This window comes from Elgaria multicarinata, chromosome 11 (genome assembly GCF_023053635.1).
Source record: "Elgaria multicarinata webbii isolate HBS135686 ecotype San Diego chromosome 11, rElgMul1.1.pri, whole genome shotgun sequence".
NCBI lineage: Eukaryota > Metazoa > Chordata > Lepidosauria > Squamata > Anguidae > Elgaria > Elgaria multicarinata.
In genome coordinates this window covers 30,455,534-30,474,314 of record NC_086181.1, presented here as the reverse complement: position 1 = coordinate 30,474,314, position 18,781 = coordinate 30,455,534, and the positions used below count along the sequence as shown (strand labels likewise).

Below are 18,781 nucleotides of genomic sequence, written 5' to 3'. Positions count from 1 at the left end.
CTCATTTTTCTCCATTTCCCTCTGCTTAGAAAACTCCACCCCAGCCGCCACCAAAGGCCAAAGTTCTGTACTCAAATGGCAAAAAATGGAACAGCACTGAGGGGCTTGACCTGAGTGAGCGAGGTAAGGCCCTCTTCCCCTGCAGAAGTGGAGAAACATTGAGAGGATAACAGTTTTTCTTCATCATTTTGCCTGAGGACTGGTCTAAGTGATCCGGGGGGGGGGGGGGACAGGGGACGGACGGGACTCAGCATGGAGCAGGGGACAACTTAGTCCATCTTTCTGACTCCCGCATTTCCTTAGTGAGGCCCAAACCTCAGTGCTTAGAACAAAGCACTTTACATTACACTTTAAAAAGAACTAAACACTAGTTGGTAGTGCAAAGTTAAAAGCTATTTTATACCTGTCCTCCGATTAGTGTTTTACAAGGATTCTCTGGGTGGGATGTGGCTGCCATTTTGAACTGCACGTGTAACATTTTCAATTGAGACATTAGTGCCATGTGTGACATCACTTCCTGCCTTGGCAGACCGCTTCAGCACTGTCAACGAGGAGCTCGCCCTGAGGTTGGCCAATGGGTCAAATGGCCGTACCAAGACCCTTCATATCCAGCGTGCTCCAGACACCACCGTGCCTTTAGAATACGATTCAGATACTGCTCAAGTCCGGACGTGGCTAGAGGCCAAAGGGTTCAGCCCATTGTGAGTTGCTGCCTCTGTTTCTCTTTGAGGGGATGTATGGATTGCTACTAAATTACAAGCATATATTCCTTAATGTATTCTATCAAGCCAGCTTCCTGCCTTTCCTTTATTGGATGGTCTTTGGATTCATGTTGGGTGCTAGCTAATCATGAGGACTGCACATGTCAAGTGTCCCTAGCTGGCATGAATCTAAGCATTTTATGAGCGACTTCTCGATTGGCCACCATAGGAGGCAGTTAGAGTCTTTGGGGGCCTTCAGACACCACATCTGATTGGCTACTATTTGCCTGCTGTGGATTCTAATGAGTATTTCAGCCATTCTGCTGTTCATTTGCACAGATCTTCCATCCCATGTGCAAGTGTGACTAAAGTTATGTGAAAATCCATTTCATATCTGTTTCATATTTAGAGCATTATCAGATGGTGCGGGGAATCATGTTTCCTTACTGTCGCTTCCCCCCCACACACACACACTTCTGTCCCACAATACTTCCTCTTTCTTCACACAGGGGAAGAAAGAGGAAGTAAACAATGACCACGTGGCCCATTCAGTGGCCATTTTTATTGCACCGTTTTTCCTGCACACAGCAGGAAACGGTGGCATATTTCATTTTTTTTTAAAGTCAGATTTAAAGGGGTCTATTTTGTGATGGAAAGAGGGGAAGAAGAAGTGGGAGGCGGACGTCGTCACCAAAAGGACCCATGAACATCCGTAAGTGGGGAGTAACGAGCGTGCGATAAAATAGTCATCCGATGACGCTCTTAGTGTTCAATGAGTGTAAATGACAGAAACCCTCTTTCTTCCTTTGACCCACCCATCTACTGGCTCTTTTCCACACCCCTGCAGGACTGTAAATGCATTTGGAGTTCTGAATGGAGCTCAGCTGTTCTCCCTGCAGAAGGATGAGTTCAAAGCTGTCAGCTCGGAGGAAGGAGCTCGGGTCTACAGCCAGGTCACCGTCCAGAGAGCCCTCTTGGAGGTACAAGGACCCATGACGTTTCTCCTAAAGGCTTGGAAGGGTGGTGATGCCTGTTAAGGGTTGGGACGTCAAAGATCTCTGGGAGGAGAGTGGGCGACAGCAAAGATGCAGAGGGCCAGAGAAGCTTAGTGGGGTCCAGGGAAGCCCGAAAGATGCCAATTGAACAAAACACCAGAATTCTCTGAGCGGTGAATAATACAGCAGAGTGAGATGAAAGATGCGGACTGAGGGCTTGAATCCAGGGCAGTATCCAGTCTTAATTTTCTTTATTTTCTTCCAGGATTCTAGAAAAACATCAGAGCTAGAAGCTGTGATGGAGAAACGAAAAAGGAAAGTGGAAGGTTTGCCCTGATAGGTGGGAGGTTCTGTTGCTCTGATGTGGGGATGCCCTCTTCTGAAGAAATATGGAACTGCAGGATAAGAGACTCGGAAGTCATACCACCACCATCATCCTCAAACCTGGCCTCTTCCCTTCCTCACGTCCACCAAAATTCATCTTGTTGAGGAACCTTTATTTGAGCTCAATGTTTTTGTTTTATTGTTGCCTGCATGGTTTATGTTTATGTTCTATTGTAAAGGCATTGCTCTATCCAAACTGTATCCCAGATTAACCAAATCTCTCCCTTACACATACAGCGTCATCAGAGGTTTTTTTTTTATCACATTCTCGCTACTGCCCACTTACGGGTGTTTTTACGTCTGTTAGACCACGATGGCTACTTCCTGCATGCCTCCCACTACTTCTTGCCTTTTTTCTGTCACAAAACAGGGCCCTTTTAATCCGACTTTTTTTAAAAATGGAATGTGCCGCCATTTCCTGTTGTGTGCAGGAAAAGTGGCGTGATAAAAATGGCCCCTGAATGGGCCTTGTGGTCTTTGTTTACTTCCTCTTTCTTCTCTGGGAAGAAAGAGGAAGTATCATGGGACAGGAGCGGGGGCGGAGAAGCGACGGTAGGGAACCATGATTTCACCCCCATCCCCTGTCTGATGACGCTGAACGGGTCCTGGAGCAGTCTTCTAGGTCTTAGACACACACACATTCACTCCCCAAATTGTGGGGGCGGGGAAAGGAATAGCACATCCAGCTTCTCTTTTACAATGCAGAACATCCATACTGCATTTATTTTATGTCCTTTTATGCAGAATGAAATAATGTTTACCTCTTTGGGAACTGGACCTGAGGCCTTAGCTAGACCTAAGGTTTCTCCTGGGGGTGTCCTGGGGTCGTCCCTGCCTGCTCCCGGGATATCCTGTGTGTCATTTACATGAACAGGGATGACCCCGGGAGAAACCTTAGGTCTAGCTAAGTCTCTCTCATCCATTCAGTTTTCAGTTTTGCAGTTAAACTTAGGTGTAGCTATTCTTGCACATATTATTTGCAAATAATATCACATTCCCCCCCCCCCCCCGCGATAAATCTGCATTAAAATGGTCGTTGCTGTGCACATGTATTTTGCTTGAGGCCACACTGCGTCGCAGGGATTGTAATCAAACATCGGCCTCTACTTCCCAGCAGGGTGAGTTCAAAGCTTATTACTGTTTTTAAGGAAGTGGTTTTACCTTTTGCCCAGATTTCTTACACCTATCACTACTTGAGTGAGGATAAACAGAGGCCCTTGTGAAACAAGAACTTTGCACAAAAGTATTGCAAGTATCTCAGGAAGGCTGTTTCCTCTTCAGGGGTGAGAACGGAACAAAGCAACAGGGAAGTTATGGAACAAGCTATTTTACAAGTTCCTGACTCCACCCTTAATGGGGGCTGTTTTACCAAGTGACCCATTCATTCCATGCAGTTGGTGCAAGCCACTGTTGAATGATACCACCTCTGGTCGCCAGATGGCACTCTGTTTGAGGCGAACCACAATATCACTCACTAATATTTCTGAACGAATGTCCTAGTTTTTCCACTTTCATTGCATATAGAAAAACTTTTGCCAGATTTTAACAGTTTCGCCCTCTCATCTCTGGATGCATTTTTAGATGGGGGCGGTGGTGGTGGGAGTGGATGAACTGAATCAGTTGCTTTCAAGGAGTCTTGCGTGCAAGATTATCTTTATATTTCAACTTTAAGAGGAAGTTTTTTCTAGGTTTGAGCATTTATCTTGAAATGGGCCGTGCTGTGTTTCCATGGTGGGGCAAGGGGGTACGAATTTAACTCGGTGGATCCATTTGAACAATTTTGAGGCAACTTAAAAAACTTGTAAAAGGATACGCAAGGGTTTCGACTGTGTCAGTACTTAAACCGTTTCCATCTGAACCTCCTGGTAAGCATAACTGTGCCAGTAGCCTTCCTCGCATTGTTTACCTTTAACTTGTGCCTTCATTTCTCAAAAAACATTCGTCTTTTGATCAAATCAGCCAAAGCGGGTTTTTTTACAAAAGAAATCTAATGCAGGGGAATATTTATTTTTTAAGCTTATTTATATTAATTTAACTTTGGATGCCATTAATGTTTTTGTAAAGAAAAGACTGATTTGATTTTTAAAAAACATTGCATCCCCCCTTTGCTGCTGTAGCCTAATTTTGAGAGTTCCCTTAAAGTAGAGTCACCAGTGGGCAGCCCTGGGCCCAATCCGCCCTTCTGAGCAGTGTAGTGTTCTCCCTCTGCCCCCAGTCTTGCAAACCTAAGGTAACAGGAAAGGTTTACTGGTGATGAACTCCATTTAAATGGGGCTTGGCAAAAGGACACTTTACAAGGGGGCATCACTGAAAAAAGAAAGAGGAAGGGCTGGGCAGACAATGCTCTGTAGCCTGGGTACAACTGCCAAGATACTTTTATGTGGACTTCTGTTAGCGTAGCAAGATAATCTACTCCTTGTAGTTGCACACAAACGCCTGATAACCTATTGCTTTTGCAAACCATATCAAGATAATAGGGTGACCATGTGGAAAGGAGGACAGGGCTCCCGTATCTTTAACAGTTGTAGAAAAATGGGAATTTCAGCAGGTGTCATTTGTATGCATGCATCACCTGGTGAAATCCCCTCTTCACCACAACAGTTAAAGCTGCAGGAGCGCTGCCCTCTTGACCAGATCTTCCTTTTCCTATGGCCACCCTAAAGGGTCAGCTCAAGTTTTTAAGCACTTTAAGGGTGCAATCCTATGCAAGCTTAGACAGAAAAAAAGTTCTCCATCTCCCAGCATGCCCCAGCCATTATGGCTGGCTGGAAGTTGGAGGCCTTTTTTCTCTCCAAACATGTATAGGATTGCACCCTAATGCAGTGGTATTTAAGGGGGCAAACTTGGGGCAGTGTATGTATTTATATATATATGATTGCTGCTAGAGAGAGAAAAATTTACTTAGTTACAGAGGTTGTCTTATTGTAAATACTTGCACTTTTACATCTCTGATATTATTTTTCAAAATGTCCTGAGATGGCCCGACACTCATTCATGGTGGAGGGGACACACAACAGAGACCTGAGCTATCTCCTGTGGGCTTTGCATTCACTGGGAAATTGTTAAGTTATGGTAAACATCTGTAAATAAATAAACAAATAAATAAAATTAAACCATACGCAGTTTTCTATTACATGGTACATTTGCTGTTATACTCTAAAGCGGTGAACAATTTGCCTTCCTTTTCAAGGGCATTGACAGATTAGGACTGTGGGATATTCAGCCTGTAATAATGTGTGTGGAACAGTAGGAATTCAGTAACACCCCTCCATATAAAATCATCTTCTATCTCCTCCTTTAACTCTTCAGAGCCATTTATTACCCTGAAATTTATCATTCAGTTTTACGTTGATTATTTAAGATATTGATATATTGTTTTTCTATTAAAACAATATATCAATATCTTAAACAATATCTTGTTTTCTATTAAAAACAATTTGGCATTAGAGTTACTTGAACTGACTTAAAGTGAGCTGAAATGCATTGTGTAGTTTTAGTGTGTTGTTGTTGTTTATTGTTAGCAGTTGACACTACTGCTATACTTATTTTTGTCATAAGAAACAGTTATCCTGGTAAGGGTCTTTTAACATGTACTCTTGTCTTTTAAAAAACTCTAAAAAGAGGAATATAGTAGTGGAGGTGTGGGAAATTGGCCTGCCATGTCCTCCCCCATCTCCAAATCTTTGGGAAAGGGCTATGTTGAAAGGCCACAGGTTCAAATCCCTGGTATCTCCATCATGGTTATCTTTTAAGCAGCACTCCCTGAAGTGCCCATATAACCTGGTGCTTTTACCATTGCCGTACCGAAACCAACTCCTCGTCCCACACATGTCATGCCTGGTCTTGCTCTTCCCTCAGCGCCTCTCCAAATTTAATCAAGACCACTTTCCCTCCAAATCCACCCTGCCAGGAACTAGTTATTGAAGGGGGCTGTGACACCGCTGACTGGGCTTTCTAGGAGGAAAGCTTATCCGCGCAGTTTGTTTGGGGGGAAAATGCCTGATTTTGCAACGCCAGTGTTGTGGCGAGCAGTGTTTATAAAGCAGATTCTTCTAATTCCTAACAGAAAAACCCAAACCCTGTTGGAACGGGTCTCGGCCTGCTTCGGAGGGCGGCTCCCCGTGCGGGTTAGAGCTGACGACTGCAGCAGGCCACAGAGTGTGATGGGTGGATGGGGAGAAAGATGCCATTCTGTCTCCCTCTGGCACATGGGCACATCTCCGGAGCTTGAGATGGCATTGGGAGGTGGCCGGGGGTACTTGACAGAAGTGGCGGTGAGCGCCTGAGATGGCGGGTGAGTGTGTTGGGATGAGGCTGGAAGCTACCGAGAGGGTGACTCAGGCCCTGGCGGAAAGTATTAGCCCTGTTGCCAAATTCCTTATGTTGCCACATCTACACACACCCCTCCAGGGACCTTCCCGCTGCTACATATTTCACAACCGCTAGCATTCCCCATTTAAATAAGCTGCCACACAAGGTGCCAGGAACGGGGTAGGGCTGGGAAAGAAAGCTATCAGCCTCGTGGTTTCATTCCAGCCGTCTTACGTAGGCATGCGCCTCCCCAGAAGCAGCTGCATCCCAGGCCATAGAAAAGTGGGTGCTGAGGAGAAACGTTCCAGCTTTCTATTGGGATTCTTCTCCTTATGGGGGCATGGAGGGGCATTCAATCACGCGAGCCCCCTAACCACAGTCCAGAGCAGCATAGCCCACTCAGACACAAGCTTACCGCCTCAGTGACAGCTAGGCCTCTGAATAAATGTAGACCACACTATTATCAAGATAGTGGAGAAGCAGCTGTCAAGGGCAGTCCTCTAAAATTTATCCCAGTGAAATGACACATCCTCTCCCCCAGCTCCCTCAAAGTAAGTACATAACATCCTGCATGAAGTCATTGAAAATAAGCCAGGGGTCACCTTTCTGTGGCAAGACCCTCTGTAGAAATAGTAGCGGGAGTTTTTCTCCTAATGAGCAGTTTTAGGCAAACTGCAGAATCGAGTGGTAAAGCTTTTCTTGGACAGAACCCAGTGTTGGTTACAACAAGGGTGTGTGTGTGTGGAGGGGGGAGAATTACTAGTGGGGGCCCTTGGACAAGATGCCCTCAATGGGCTCCTCTTTCTGAGTGAGTCCACCTCCTCCACCTCCTCCTAGCCACTGCCACTACGATCCATTGGCTTGCCTTCTCCCTCTGGGCCCAATCTGCACAGACACTGGTGGGCAAGTGGTGCTCAGTCTCCCCGCTCAACAAGAAAGAGGAGGAGGCACACCAGGACCGGGAGGCTCTGAGGGCTGGCTGTGGGCCTCTGGAGTAGGTTGGCCTTATACCCTACTTTATAGAGGAAAGTCCTGCATTTGAAGGGCTGCTCAGTCCGAGTCCAGTTTAAAAATAAACAGCCACGAGAAGGGAGAGCCAGGGGGCTGCAAGTTGCGCATCAACAGCTAGCATCTGGACAGCACACTGAACAATCAACCAGGTCACAGTCTCCCCCGCTATGGAGATAAGATGCATCATATTTTTACTTAAGTTATACCAATTATTTCTAAATGTGTGTCTGTGAGCACCTCTACATCAAGCGGGGTGGGTGGGAACACATCCTTACCAGGCTTTCTTCTTCTGGGGTCTTTCCGAATTTACTACAGTACCTTTAGACGGCGGCCAAAGTACTTCAGTTTTGCCTTTAATACCATTCTCTCAAGTGAGAAGTCTGGCTTTATTTCCTGGAGTATGGACTGGAAATAAAGCCAGACTTCTCACTTGAGGAAATGGTATTAAAGGCAAAACTGAAGTACTTTGGCCACATAATGAGAAGACAGGATACCCTGGAGAAGAGGCTGATGCTAGGGAAAGTGAAAGGCAAAAGGAAGAGGGGCCGACCAAGGGCAAGATGGATGGATGATATTCTGGAGGTGACAGACTTGACCTTGGGGGAGCTAGGGGTGGTAACGGCCGACAGAAAGTTCTGGCGTGGGCTGGTCCATAAAGTCACGAAGAGTCGGAAGCGACTGAACGAATAAACAACAGCGACCATGTGATTTGTAATTCAAAAAACGTCCCCTCTCCATATAGTTCAATGAAACAGCGCCATCTAGTGGCTATATTATAGCGCAATGCTAACTTTACACACGGGGTATCCTGCGATAATTTTAAATAGTGCATTGTTTTTAAAAGTGAGATTACCAGGGGAAGGTGGATGAAATATCCTGCAGGATGACGGTGTTATGTAAAGAACTCACAAACGTCCGTGAGTGACCAGTCATGTGCATGCAATGAGTCGGTCATGTAGAGAAGCTCTATATGTATAAATAGCACACTCACATTTTATGCTTGTCGGTGTCCTTTTTTTGGCGACGCATAATTGGCCATGCTACTCTGGAGGTGTGTGGATCATGGCAGGTGTTCGATGATGCTGATCCCTGAATATACTACTTCTGGTTGTCTGGAGGGGTGTGTGTGCATATTTGAATGCTCCCACACAGCCTGGAGGAGCTTGCTCTACACACACACACACACACACCATTTCGTGGGCAACCCAGTGATACAACACATGCTTTGCATGCAGAACAATCCCAGGTTCAATCCAAGTAGGGCCAGGGCTGGGAATGACTCTTGTCTGAACTCCTGGAGGGCTGCTGCCAATCAAAGTAGGCAATACTGAGCAAGCTGGAACGATCTGACTTCCTTTCAGCTTCCTATGTTTTCTGTGCTCTGCCTTCTGTTGAGATGCACATTCAGATGCTGGGTTTGCTGCAGTCACCATATTCCTCCATGTTGTCGTGAGAAGTTGAATGCCTTCCTTTCCTTCCATGCTCTGGTTGATTCTTGCTTCTGTCCAGGCTTGGAGCTTTGCTCGGCAGGTCCTGTTGACGCAACCCCTGCTCCCTCTGTGCCCCTCTCTCATTTTTGGCAGTTGTGTGTCCTGTGATGACCTGTCGAGGGACCAGACCTGGCTGATCCCCAGTTCAGAAGTTACCTCGTCAGTTCAGCAATCAAGGAATAAACCAATGTCAGAAGCCCTAAGACTAAGAAAACACAGCCTGTTTGCATGCATGCATGCACCAACCTAAGCATGGCACAGACCTTTGCCAGGGTTTAGCAATATTGTGCGTGCGCGCACACATACATCGCTTCCCCCTATTTAAAGTCCCGAGGGGGAGAGGCAGCAGCTGTTTTTCAGAGCCCCTTTGGCACTGGCCAACAAGCTTGTGTTTAACCAAAAACATTTGTAGTGGCTCAGTTTTCGTTCTGAAATTGGATCCCTTCAGCTCTGGCCTGACCCCAAAGTGCAGGCCAAAGAAACGGCGGGAGGCACATCTTGGGGCCATGCGCTACCCTTCTAGGATGCCCGTTCACTTCACTACTCAGAGAACCAGGAGTCGCACTCGTGCTCATCCTGTCCGCAGCTCGTATCTCTTCGCTACTCATCAAGCCAGTCAAAGAATCCAGTTCTTATCCCTTGAAAAATGAACCCCTTTGGCTCCCTCGCCAGCAATACTTCTTCCCGTTTTAATGAGGATTTTAATAGCACGTTTTAATTTGCAGAGTGCTTGACTCTTTTTATACGTGCTGGGATAGACTCTCACTATCATGAGGAATGTCATTATATTCATTTTACAGCTGGCAAGCTGAAGCTTTTTTTTTTTTTTAAATGAGTATGTCTGCTTGGCAGGTACAAACAATTGAAATCTTCTCCTTTTCCTCCTACAGATCTGATAGAGGAGGTTTTGGGGGTTCCTTGGGCAAAATGCCCTGAATGGGCCCATGTTAGGGTGGCCACATGAATTGCCGAAAAAGAGGGAATGCATCACCTAAAAAAAATGACACCAATTTGTCTAAAATTTGCATGTACTGATTCATATGTATCAATGCAAATTCAGAAATATTAGGAATTCAGTACATCTCTCCTTAGTGTGGAAGGTGGTGATCAGGTGACGTACGTAGCTCCCTGTTTAGTCTGCTGTTTGGTTACTAACTGTTGATGGGTAACCTTCTCATAGACTCATAGAATAGTAGAGTTGGAAGGGGCCTATATAAGGCCATTGAGTCCAACTGCCTGCTCCATGCAGGAATCCAGCTTAAAGCATCCCTGACAGATGGCTGTCCAGCTGCCTCTTGAATGCCTCTAGTGTGGGAGAGCCCACAACCTCCCTAGGTAACTGGTTCCATTGTCGTACTGCTCTAACAGTCAGGAAGTTTTTCCTGATGTCCATCCGGAATCTGGCTTCCTGTAACTTGAGCCCATTAGTCCATGTCCCACACTCTGGAATGATCGAGAAGAGATCCTGGCCCTCCTCTGTGTGACAACCTGTCAAGTACTTGAAGAGTGCTATCATGTCTCCCCTCAATCTTCTCTTCTCAAGGCTGAACATGCCCAGAGACAATTCAGCAAATAGGGAAGATCAGAGACACTCTCTGCTGCTCCTCGTAGCCTCATGAGTTTCTTAAGGCACTAAAGGACTCTGGGGAACCTGAAGGTCACCATACTGTAGGGCCAACACAGATCAGTAACAGTCAAGGATGGTTACCATCCTCACAGCCCCCTGCCATGAGATCAGGAGGAAATTTCTGTCAGGGATGCTTTAAGCTAGATTCCTGCATTGAGCAGGGAGTTGGACTCAATGGCCTTATAGGCCCCTTCTAGCTCTGCTTCTCTATGATTCTCTGAACGGCTATAACTGTAAGCCTATGGTGTGAATGGTTACGTCTGTCGGATCTGAGAAGCACCTTGGCACTAAATTTGTACTTAATATTGGAGCATCTATTTATTTGTCAAGCACAGCTGATTGCAAACTGTTCCCCTAGGAACCCTGCAGTTCTTCCAATGTTTGTCAGGAACATCTCAACGAAAGGAGAATAAACAATGCCTGTGTTAATCTTCTCTGAAAGACAGCTTGTTTATCACTTCGAAAGAGAGGGCTAGCCACAAAAAAACAACAGTCTTGCGGCACCTTAAAGACTAATGGATCTGTTGTGCTAGATTCACAGCCTTCCTCAACCTGGGGCGCTCCAGATGTGTTGGACTACAACTCCCAGAATGCTGGCTGGGGCATTCTGGGAGATGCAGTCCAACACATCTGGAGCGCCCCAGGTTGAGGAAGGCTGTGCTAGAAGTTTTTGTGAACTAGAGACCAGTTCATGACGTGCATTTTAACTTGACTTTTCAGATGCAGGCATGTGTGCACACAAACAGCTATGGAAGAAATATCTCGCTCATTAGGTGTGTCTTCTGATAACTATGTGCCTGCTGACACACACAATCACAACACTGGATGCGTGTTCTGTGTGAGCTAGTGTGAAAGGTGCATAGAAATGTACATGTGTAGGGCTTCTCCACATGAGTTGGTTTGCCCACTTTCACACTGAAACCAAACACGCAGCCACCAGGGGGCATGTTGCCATGGGAGGGTGGGGTGGCCAACATGGCTGAACCCTGCTCCTTTCCATGAGTTCACTGAACCCATGAAGGCACTTGTATGATCATTCTTACGGACTGTGACAACTCTATGTAAAACTCGCATGCATGCAAGATAAGCCTAGTAACCATTCACAATAATGTAATAGCTATCAGGGGCTCACTTATCTGCTCATCCCCCAATGTGATATATTGATTTATTTTCAGTTCTTTCATAGAATCAATGATTTGGAAGATGCCTCAGAGGTGAGACATGGTAGCACTCTTCAACTACTTGAAATGTTGTCACACAGAGGAGGGATAGGATCTCTTCTTGATCCTCCCAGAGAGTGCAGGATACAGAATAATGGGCTCAAGTTAAAGGAAGCCAGATTCTGGATGGACATCAGGGAAAACTTCCTGACTGTTAGAGCAGTACGACAATGGAACCAATGATCTAGGGAGGTCGTGGGCTCTCCCACACTAGAGGCATTCAAGAAGCAGCTGGACAGCCATCTGTCAGGGATGCTTTAGGGTGGATTCCTGCATTGAACAGGGGGTTGGATTCGATGGCCTTGTAGGTCCCTTCCAACTCTACTATTCTATGATTCTATGAGGTCACCTTGTCCAACCCCTACTGATGCACGAAGTCCTCTCTAACAGTTTCACTATAGAATCGTTGTTAGCTAAGAATACCACTTTCTTCTCTACATAGAATAAATAGGTCAGCCTGCATGCAAAAGAATAAGTGGACACAGACGTAATATCAAACATGGCAACCTTCAGAAACCAGTGGGAGAAGATTTCAATCATCCCAGCTACTCTGCTACTGACCTGAAAAGTCAGTATTCTGTTCACTCCATTCACTTTTATGGGACGGAGAAAAGGAATGCCAATCAACAGAAGTCATGAAAACCAAACAGAATTCCCTCACTCTCTGCATCAGAAGATGCAGGTGGACTGTAGATGCATGTGGATGAAACTGATTATCTGGACCTGTTTCAATTGGGCTTTCAGCTGGCATATGGGATTGAGACAGTTTAGGTCACCTTGGTAGTTGTTCTATGCCAGAAACTGGAAGGGTGTTGGGTGGAATCTCCTGGACCTTTTGATGCCTTCAACCATGGTAACCTTCTGGATTGTCTAGTGGGGCTGGGCCTTTGGGGGGGGGGGGATACTGCCTTGGTCCTTTCTGTCAGGCTATGTCCAGAAAGTGGTGCTGAGAGATTACTATTCAGTTCCATAGCTCATAGGTTTCCATCTTGTCTCTCATGTTATTTGACATTTGCATGCAACCTCTGGGAAAAGTAATTCGGAACGTTGGAGAAAGGTGCCACCAAAATGCTAACGACTCCCAGGTCTATTGCTCGTTGTCACCTAAAACCAAGGAAGCAATTGAAATCCTTGACTGTTGCCCAGGTTTGATAATGGGCTGGATGAGGGTGAACAAGCTTAGGTTAAAACCAAACAAGATGTTGGTCAGTAGAAAGCCCTTCGACTACTTCAATGCGCTGTATGTGGGGAGTGTCCAGAAACTTCAATGGTGCAAAATGCGGCAGCTAGTTTCTAACAGGTACATGGTATTGGAACCATATTATAGATGATCCAAAAGACCTGCACTGGTTGCCAATTGTTTTCTGGGCCTAATTCAAGGTGTTGGTGTTAATCTTTAAAGCCCAAAATGGCTTGGGCTTGTCTCGTCATGAACCTGCTTGGTTATTAAGAACTGGGGTAGAGACCCTCTGGATGGCACCATTGCCTGCAGAGGCATGTTTGTTTAGAGTGACCATCTGAAAAGGAGGATAGGGCTCCTATATCTTTAACAGTTGTATAGAAAAGGGAATTTCAGCAGGTGTCATTTGTATGCATGCATCACCTGGTGAAATTCCCTCTTCATCACAACAGTTAAATCTATACTAGCTATACTAGAGTGACCATATACAAAAGAGGGCAGGGCTCCTGCAGCTTTAATTGTTGTGATGAAGGGGGAATTTCACCAGGTGCTGTACACATACAAATGACACCTGCTGAAATTCCCTTTTCTACATAACTGTTAAAGATACAGGAGCCCTGTCCTCCTGGGCCTTTCAATATGATCACCCTATGTTTGTTGGGCACACATGAAAGGACTTCTTTCTGTGTTGCTCCCCAAATGGTCCCCACTCTCTTGGCCTTTACAAAGGGTGTGAAGACACATCCTTTTAATCTGGCCTTTTAAATCGTGTCATTGTTCTAATGTTTTAATGTACGATGGTATTTATTTAATGTTCTTTTTATTGTGTTTTATTGTTTAAAGTTGTGGGTCACTACCACCTTGATTGGCATTTTAGTTAATAAGGCTGTATATGAAGATTAATAATAACTGAAATAAAATAAATAAATGTTGGCGTGTAGCATAGGTCCGTAGCAGAGCATATGTTTTACATGCTGAAGCTCTCAAGTTCAATTCCTGGCATCCCAGTTAAAGGAGCAGGATTGTGAACGTTCCTTGCCAGAGCATCGGAATCAACTCTGCTAGGCAGAATAGGTGTTACTGGGACGGATGGGCCAGTGGTCTGACTTAAAGCAACATCAGAGACAGAGGGGGAAATCATGTTTTCCGTACGTCGCTTCCCACCCACCCCGCTTCTGTCACACAATACTTCCTCTTTCTTCACACAGGGAAGAAAGAGGAAGTAAACAACAACCACACGGCCCATTCAGTGGGCGTTTTATCCCACTGCTTCTCTTGCACACAGCAGGAAATGGCAGCACGTTTCACTATAGCCGAAAAAGTTGGGTTTTCCGGGTCTTTTTTTGCGACAGGAAAACGAGCAGAAGGAGTGGGAGACACGCAGGAGGCGGGTGTCGTTATCAAAAGGACCTGTGAAAAACTGTGAGCAGCCAGTAATGAGTGTGCGATAAAACACTTGTCTGATGACACTCTCAGTATAATGTAGCTTGCTATATTATCAAAATTATGTCTTATCTAATTTCTCAAATGTACAGTTCCTGTCTCAATAATCCATAGGAAAACAAACAATTACATGAAATTTATTTATTTATTTATTTATTACACTTATATACCGCTCCCATAGCCAGGGCTCTCTGGGCAGTTTACATATGTTAGCGATATGGGGATGACGACACTTCTTTGTGTATCTACATATTGTGTTGGTGTTTAGAATAACTTTAGATAACAATCATTTTTTACCCTCCGAAAGTGTTTTTATTCTCTCTGCCCTCATGTAGTTGTACAATCTCTGTGAGGATATGCTCGAAATTTATGCCACCTAGTACAGTGAAAAGGCTTGAGCCAGCCCTGCTACCATACATCCCAGAATCCTCTGCAACATGGAGGGGTGTACCTCAGCAGAGAAATTGACACAGAAAGGGGTGCTGGGGGATGAGGGTGGTTAGGATGTTTGAAAATCACTAGCAGCTTCTTGATTTGGGACCGAACCAAGTCTAGCGACTTGGCTAGCACATTCTGAGCTTTGAAATCCTCACAATTACAGGGTTTGGGAGTTAATTTGTATGATTTGCTGAGGAAAGAAAACATACAGATGTTGGTATCTAAATCCAGCTGATTTTTTTTCCAGTGGTAAGGAAAATTTCCAAACTGCTTTAGTGGAAGTGTGTCAGCCGCTAGACCTCCCATGAAGCAGCTTTCATTTCTTTCTTTTTGGCTTCATACAACTACGGGCTGCCTTCCCCAACCTGGTGCACTCCAGATGTTTTGGACTACAACTCCCAGAATTCCTGGCCCCCATAATCTACCATGTTACTAAGCTTATTGTTAGCACCTTTCTTTTCTTGCTGCTCTCCTTTCTTAGGGTTCTTTAAACTGGACTTGAACTGAACAGGCCTTCAAGGAGAGGATTGTACTCTGACAGCAGTAGAGGACTGTCCTTTGAAAAGCAGGACACATGGCCATCCTGCTTGCAGTTAGCTCTGAAGTGGTTACCACGTGGCTCCTTGAACCCAACCCATTCTTTGTTTCTCTATGAGGAACTATTATTGGGAAGTTTTCCCAAATATGTCAGCTATTAAATGTTTGCCTTTTACCTTCCCTATGACACACAACACGGACGGACGGCATAAGTTTCCAGTCTGGCAGGGGTTAAACCAATTGCCTGCTCTGTATATCTACCTTCAGATTCTCATGTACGGTCCTCCCACAGGCCGTGGCCCAGCTCAGGAAATCCGCCCGGCCTTGGGCCCAGGGGGGGATTAAGAGAGCCTGCAATGCATTTCCTGCCATCAGCTTAGTTTGGAAGGAGTTGATTTACTGGGGGAAAGTGAAAGATTATTCCCCCCCCCTAGCGCAACTGACAGTATCTTGACAGAAAATCTATCATTAAAAACAGGGGTGGGGGTGGGAACCCCACCTGGATTTCTCTGGGAGAGAAGTGGATTACAGGGCAGGGAGAACTCGGAGTGAAGATTCCTCAGATCTGGAAGAGTGTGAGATCTAATGAGGTTGCAGCAGGAGAAATTGGTAGTTGACTCTTCTAGGGTCTTTGGGAGGGGAATTGGGTCTAGCGTAGAGATCAGCAGCGCAGTGACACTGGGGTCAAAGCCAGACACTGGAGGGGAGGCCAAGGCCTGGCCCTCCCAGTCGCCAACTCAGAGGCAAAAGAGGAGTGTGGGCTGAAGCGGTTGCTTCAATAATAAGATTTGCCAGCAGGCCGCTTTGGCTGTTTAAGACCTTAGTTCACACTCTAGGGTGGCCATGTGCCCTACTCTAGAGGGGACAGTCTTCTATTTGAACAGCTATCAGAGGACAGTCCTCTATTTGAAGGGCTGTCCAGTCCAAGTTCAGTTTAAAGATCTAAAACAAACAAACATGAGAGGTAAAGGGAGGCTTTGAAATTGCCCATCAACAGTTAGCAGCACCTGGGCTAAATTTACACTAGGAACTTCCTTAAACGAGCGATTTATTGCACGCTCGTAATTGGCCACTCACAGAAGTTTGTGGGTTCATTATATGATGTTGTCAACAGCCAAGACTTCTCCTGTGCTATCCCCTGGAAATTAAGCTTTTTTTTAAAAAAAACCCAGAGATAATGTGGTATTATCTGGGTTATTGCAGGATCTCTCTGCCACTAAGACACAATGGGGCCTTTCTGAGAAGGGAAGTTTTCAATTCCAAATCACATGGTTTCATGTGATGGTGGGAATACTGCGAGAACGAAAGGCCCAGTAAGGCTACGGGATTTTTCCTATGAGTAGAGGAGCTTTAGTGCTTTTTATCAGCATCGGAATGCACTGATAATTGTTGGGGCATATTACATTTTCCGTACACCGTACTTCCTAGCGTTATTTCCTGCTTTTTATTCTGTGTTATCCAAAATACTGCAACAGATGTCATGATGTGTGTTATGAGGTATATTTGCTCAGGAGGGATATAGCTCATCACCATGATTGGATCGTATCCATATAACTCGAGGTGTAGATCTGGCCCTGGACAGCAGACTGAACAGGCACGCTGGTCTTCCCTGCTATGGTGATGAGGTGTATTGAATTTGGGTTTAAATTCTATTCATTATGCTGGACCCCAGCAACGGATAAATCAGAGGTATGCTGCCTCTGACCCTGGAGGTAGCATATAGCCATCATGACTAGTGGCCATTAGTAGCCTAATCCTCCAGGAATTTGCCTAATCCCCATTTAAAGCCCTCTAGGTTGGTGGCCATCACAACATCTATGGAAGCAAATCTCACAGTTTAACTGTGTGCTGTGTGAAAAAATATGTCCTTTTGTCTCTCTTTCTTATATGCTCAATAATTCTATCTTTAATCATGCTTTCCACCAATTTCCCCAGAACAGACTTTGAGCTTAGTGGTTGTAATTCCCTGGATCTCTCTAGGCTTCATTTTGGTTTAGGTAGAATTTTTCAGGCTTCTTTAGATTCAATGGGGAAATCGCGTTTCCTTACCAGGGCTTTGCTTCCTGCTGCTCTTGCACAATTGTAATGGGGAGGCATTACATGGCCGGAGAGGGGCGACCACATGTAATGGAAACTTTCCCTCCTCTCGCTGCTCATAGCCTTGAATAGGTCAACGTCCTCTAGTGGGTTATTTTTAGCACAACTTCCCCTGTACATGGTAGGAAATCTCGAGATATTTCAGCAAAATCAGGATACCACAGGGTTTTTTTAAGAACAGAATTACCGGGGGAAGGTGTGGGAGACGTCATCAAAAAGACCCACAAACTTCTATGAGTGGCCAATCTCGAGCCTGCGTTCTTTCGCTTGTGTGAAGGAGCCCTTCACTTCAAACCCTTGGAAGAAGCAGAGCTGTTCTTAAAAACAGATTCACACACACATCACTGAGGTCATCTGAGGCATACTCTTGCTGGTTCCACATAGATCCAACTGGAGTCCTCCAGGGAAAGAGCCTTCACTGTGGTGGCCCCCAGCCTGTGGAATTCCCTACATCTGGAGGTCAAGCAGGCTCCAACTTTGTATTCCTTACAGCGCCTCTTGAAAACATCATCATTCCAGGAAGCCTTCCCTTAATGACCTGCCACAGTTTATTTTGCACTTTGTTACTTTTAATGTGTTTTTATTCTGTTTTAACTATTTTATTTGTCCACTAGTCCAAAATTCTGAATGGGGAGGGGTATATAAATATTATAAATAAATAAATATTGAAAGACGGAACAATAATACAATGGAATATCTCTCCAAAAATGACAGGGGATCTTTCCAGCCTTGCTACATTTCCGGAGGTGATCAGGAAAGGGAGAAAAGTTGAACCTAGGACCTCCTACTTGTAACACATGTGCTCTATTACTGAGCGACAGCTCCTCAAATATATATTTCTTTAGGCCAATGGCAACTTCAATCTGACATCAGAAGTTTAGGTTATGTATCACTTTGTATTTTTTTTGCATCTGTGAATTCACTCGACATATTCCATTTGAGTTCTTTTTCCAATTCATTCTTGTTTTATTAATTACATGGTAAGTGAAGCAAAATAAATAAATAAAATAAAAACAAAAATGGATCTCCACTCTGAGCAGCTTGCAGTTTAAAATATATATGATAAGACAGGGAGGTAAGGGATTTAGCTATGAGCCCGGAAGGATTTACATAACAATTGACTTAATTGAACTTGATTGCTTTAACAAAGCCAAATTGAATTAATTTGTTGAACAAAGAGATTAATCATACCTTAATTCTCAAGATGATTAAATAATGTCCCAGGTGATCTATAAACAGATCTTACAAAGGCAGCTTGTAGAATAACTGAATAAACTAGCTTAATACAATTCTCAGCTACTAGAAGAACTTGGCAATTTCCTTTTTCAGCCTGGCAAATAACCATCC

General features: G+C 44.9%; 1 protein-coding gene across 1 annotated transcript in view; it reads left to right on the top strand.

Moving 5' to 3' along the window:
- The window catches only part of EPS8L1 (EPS8 signaling adaptor L1), a 36,210-nt gene extending 34,177 nt beyond the window's left edge, over nt 1-2,033 (top strand). The window contains exons 17-20 of the mRNA XM_063136892.1: nt 30-123; nt 530-701; nt 1,549-1,681; nt 1,962-2,033. Coding sequence (XP_062992962.1) covers nt 30-123; nt 530-701; nt 1,549-1,681; nt 1,962-2,033 — 471 coding nt within the window. The remainder of the gene's footprint in view (nt 1-29; nt 124-529; nt 702-1,548; nt 1,682-1,961) is intronic.
- The last annotated feature ends 16,748 nt before the right edge of the window (nt 2,034-18,781 follow it).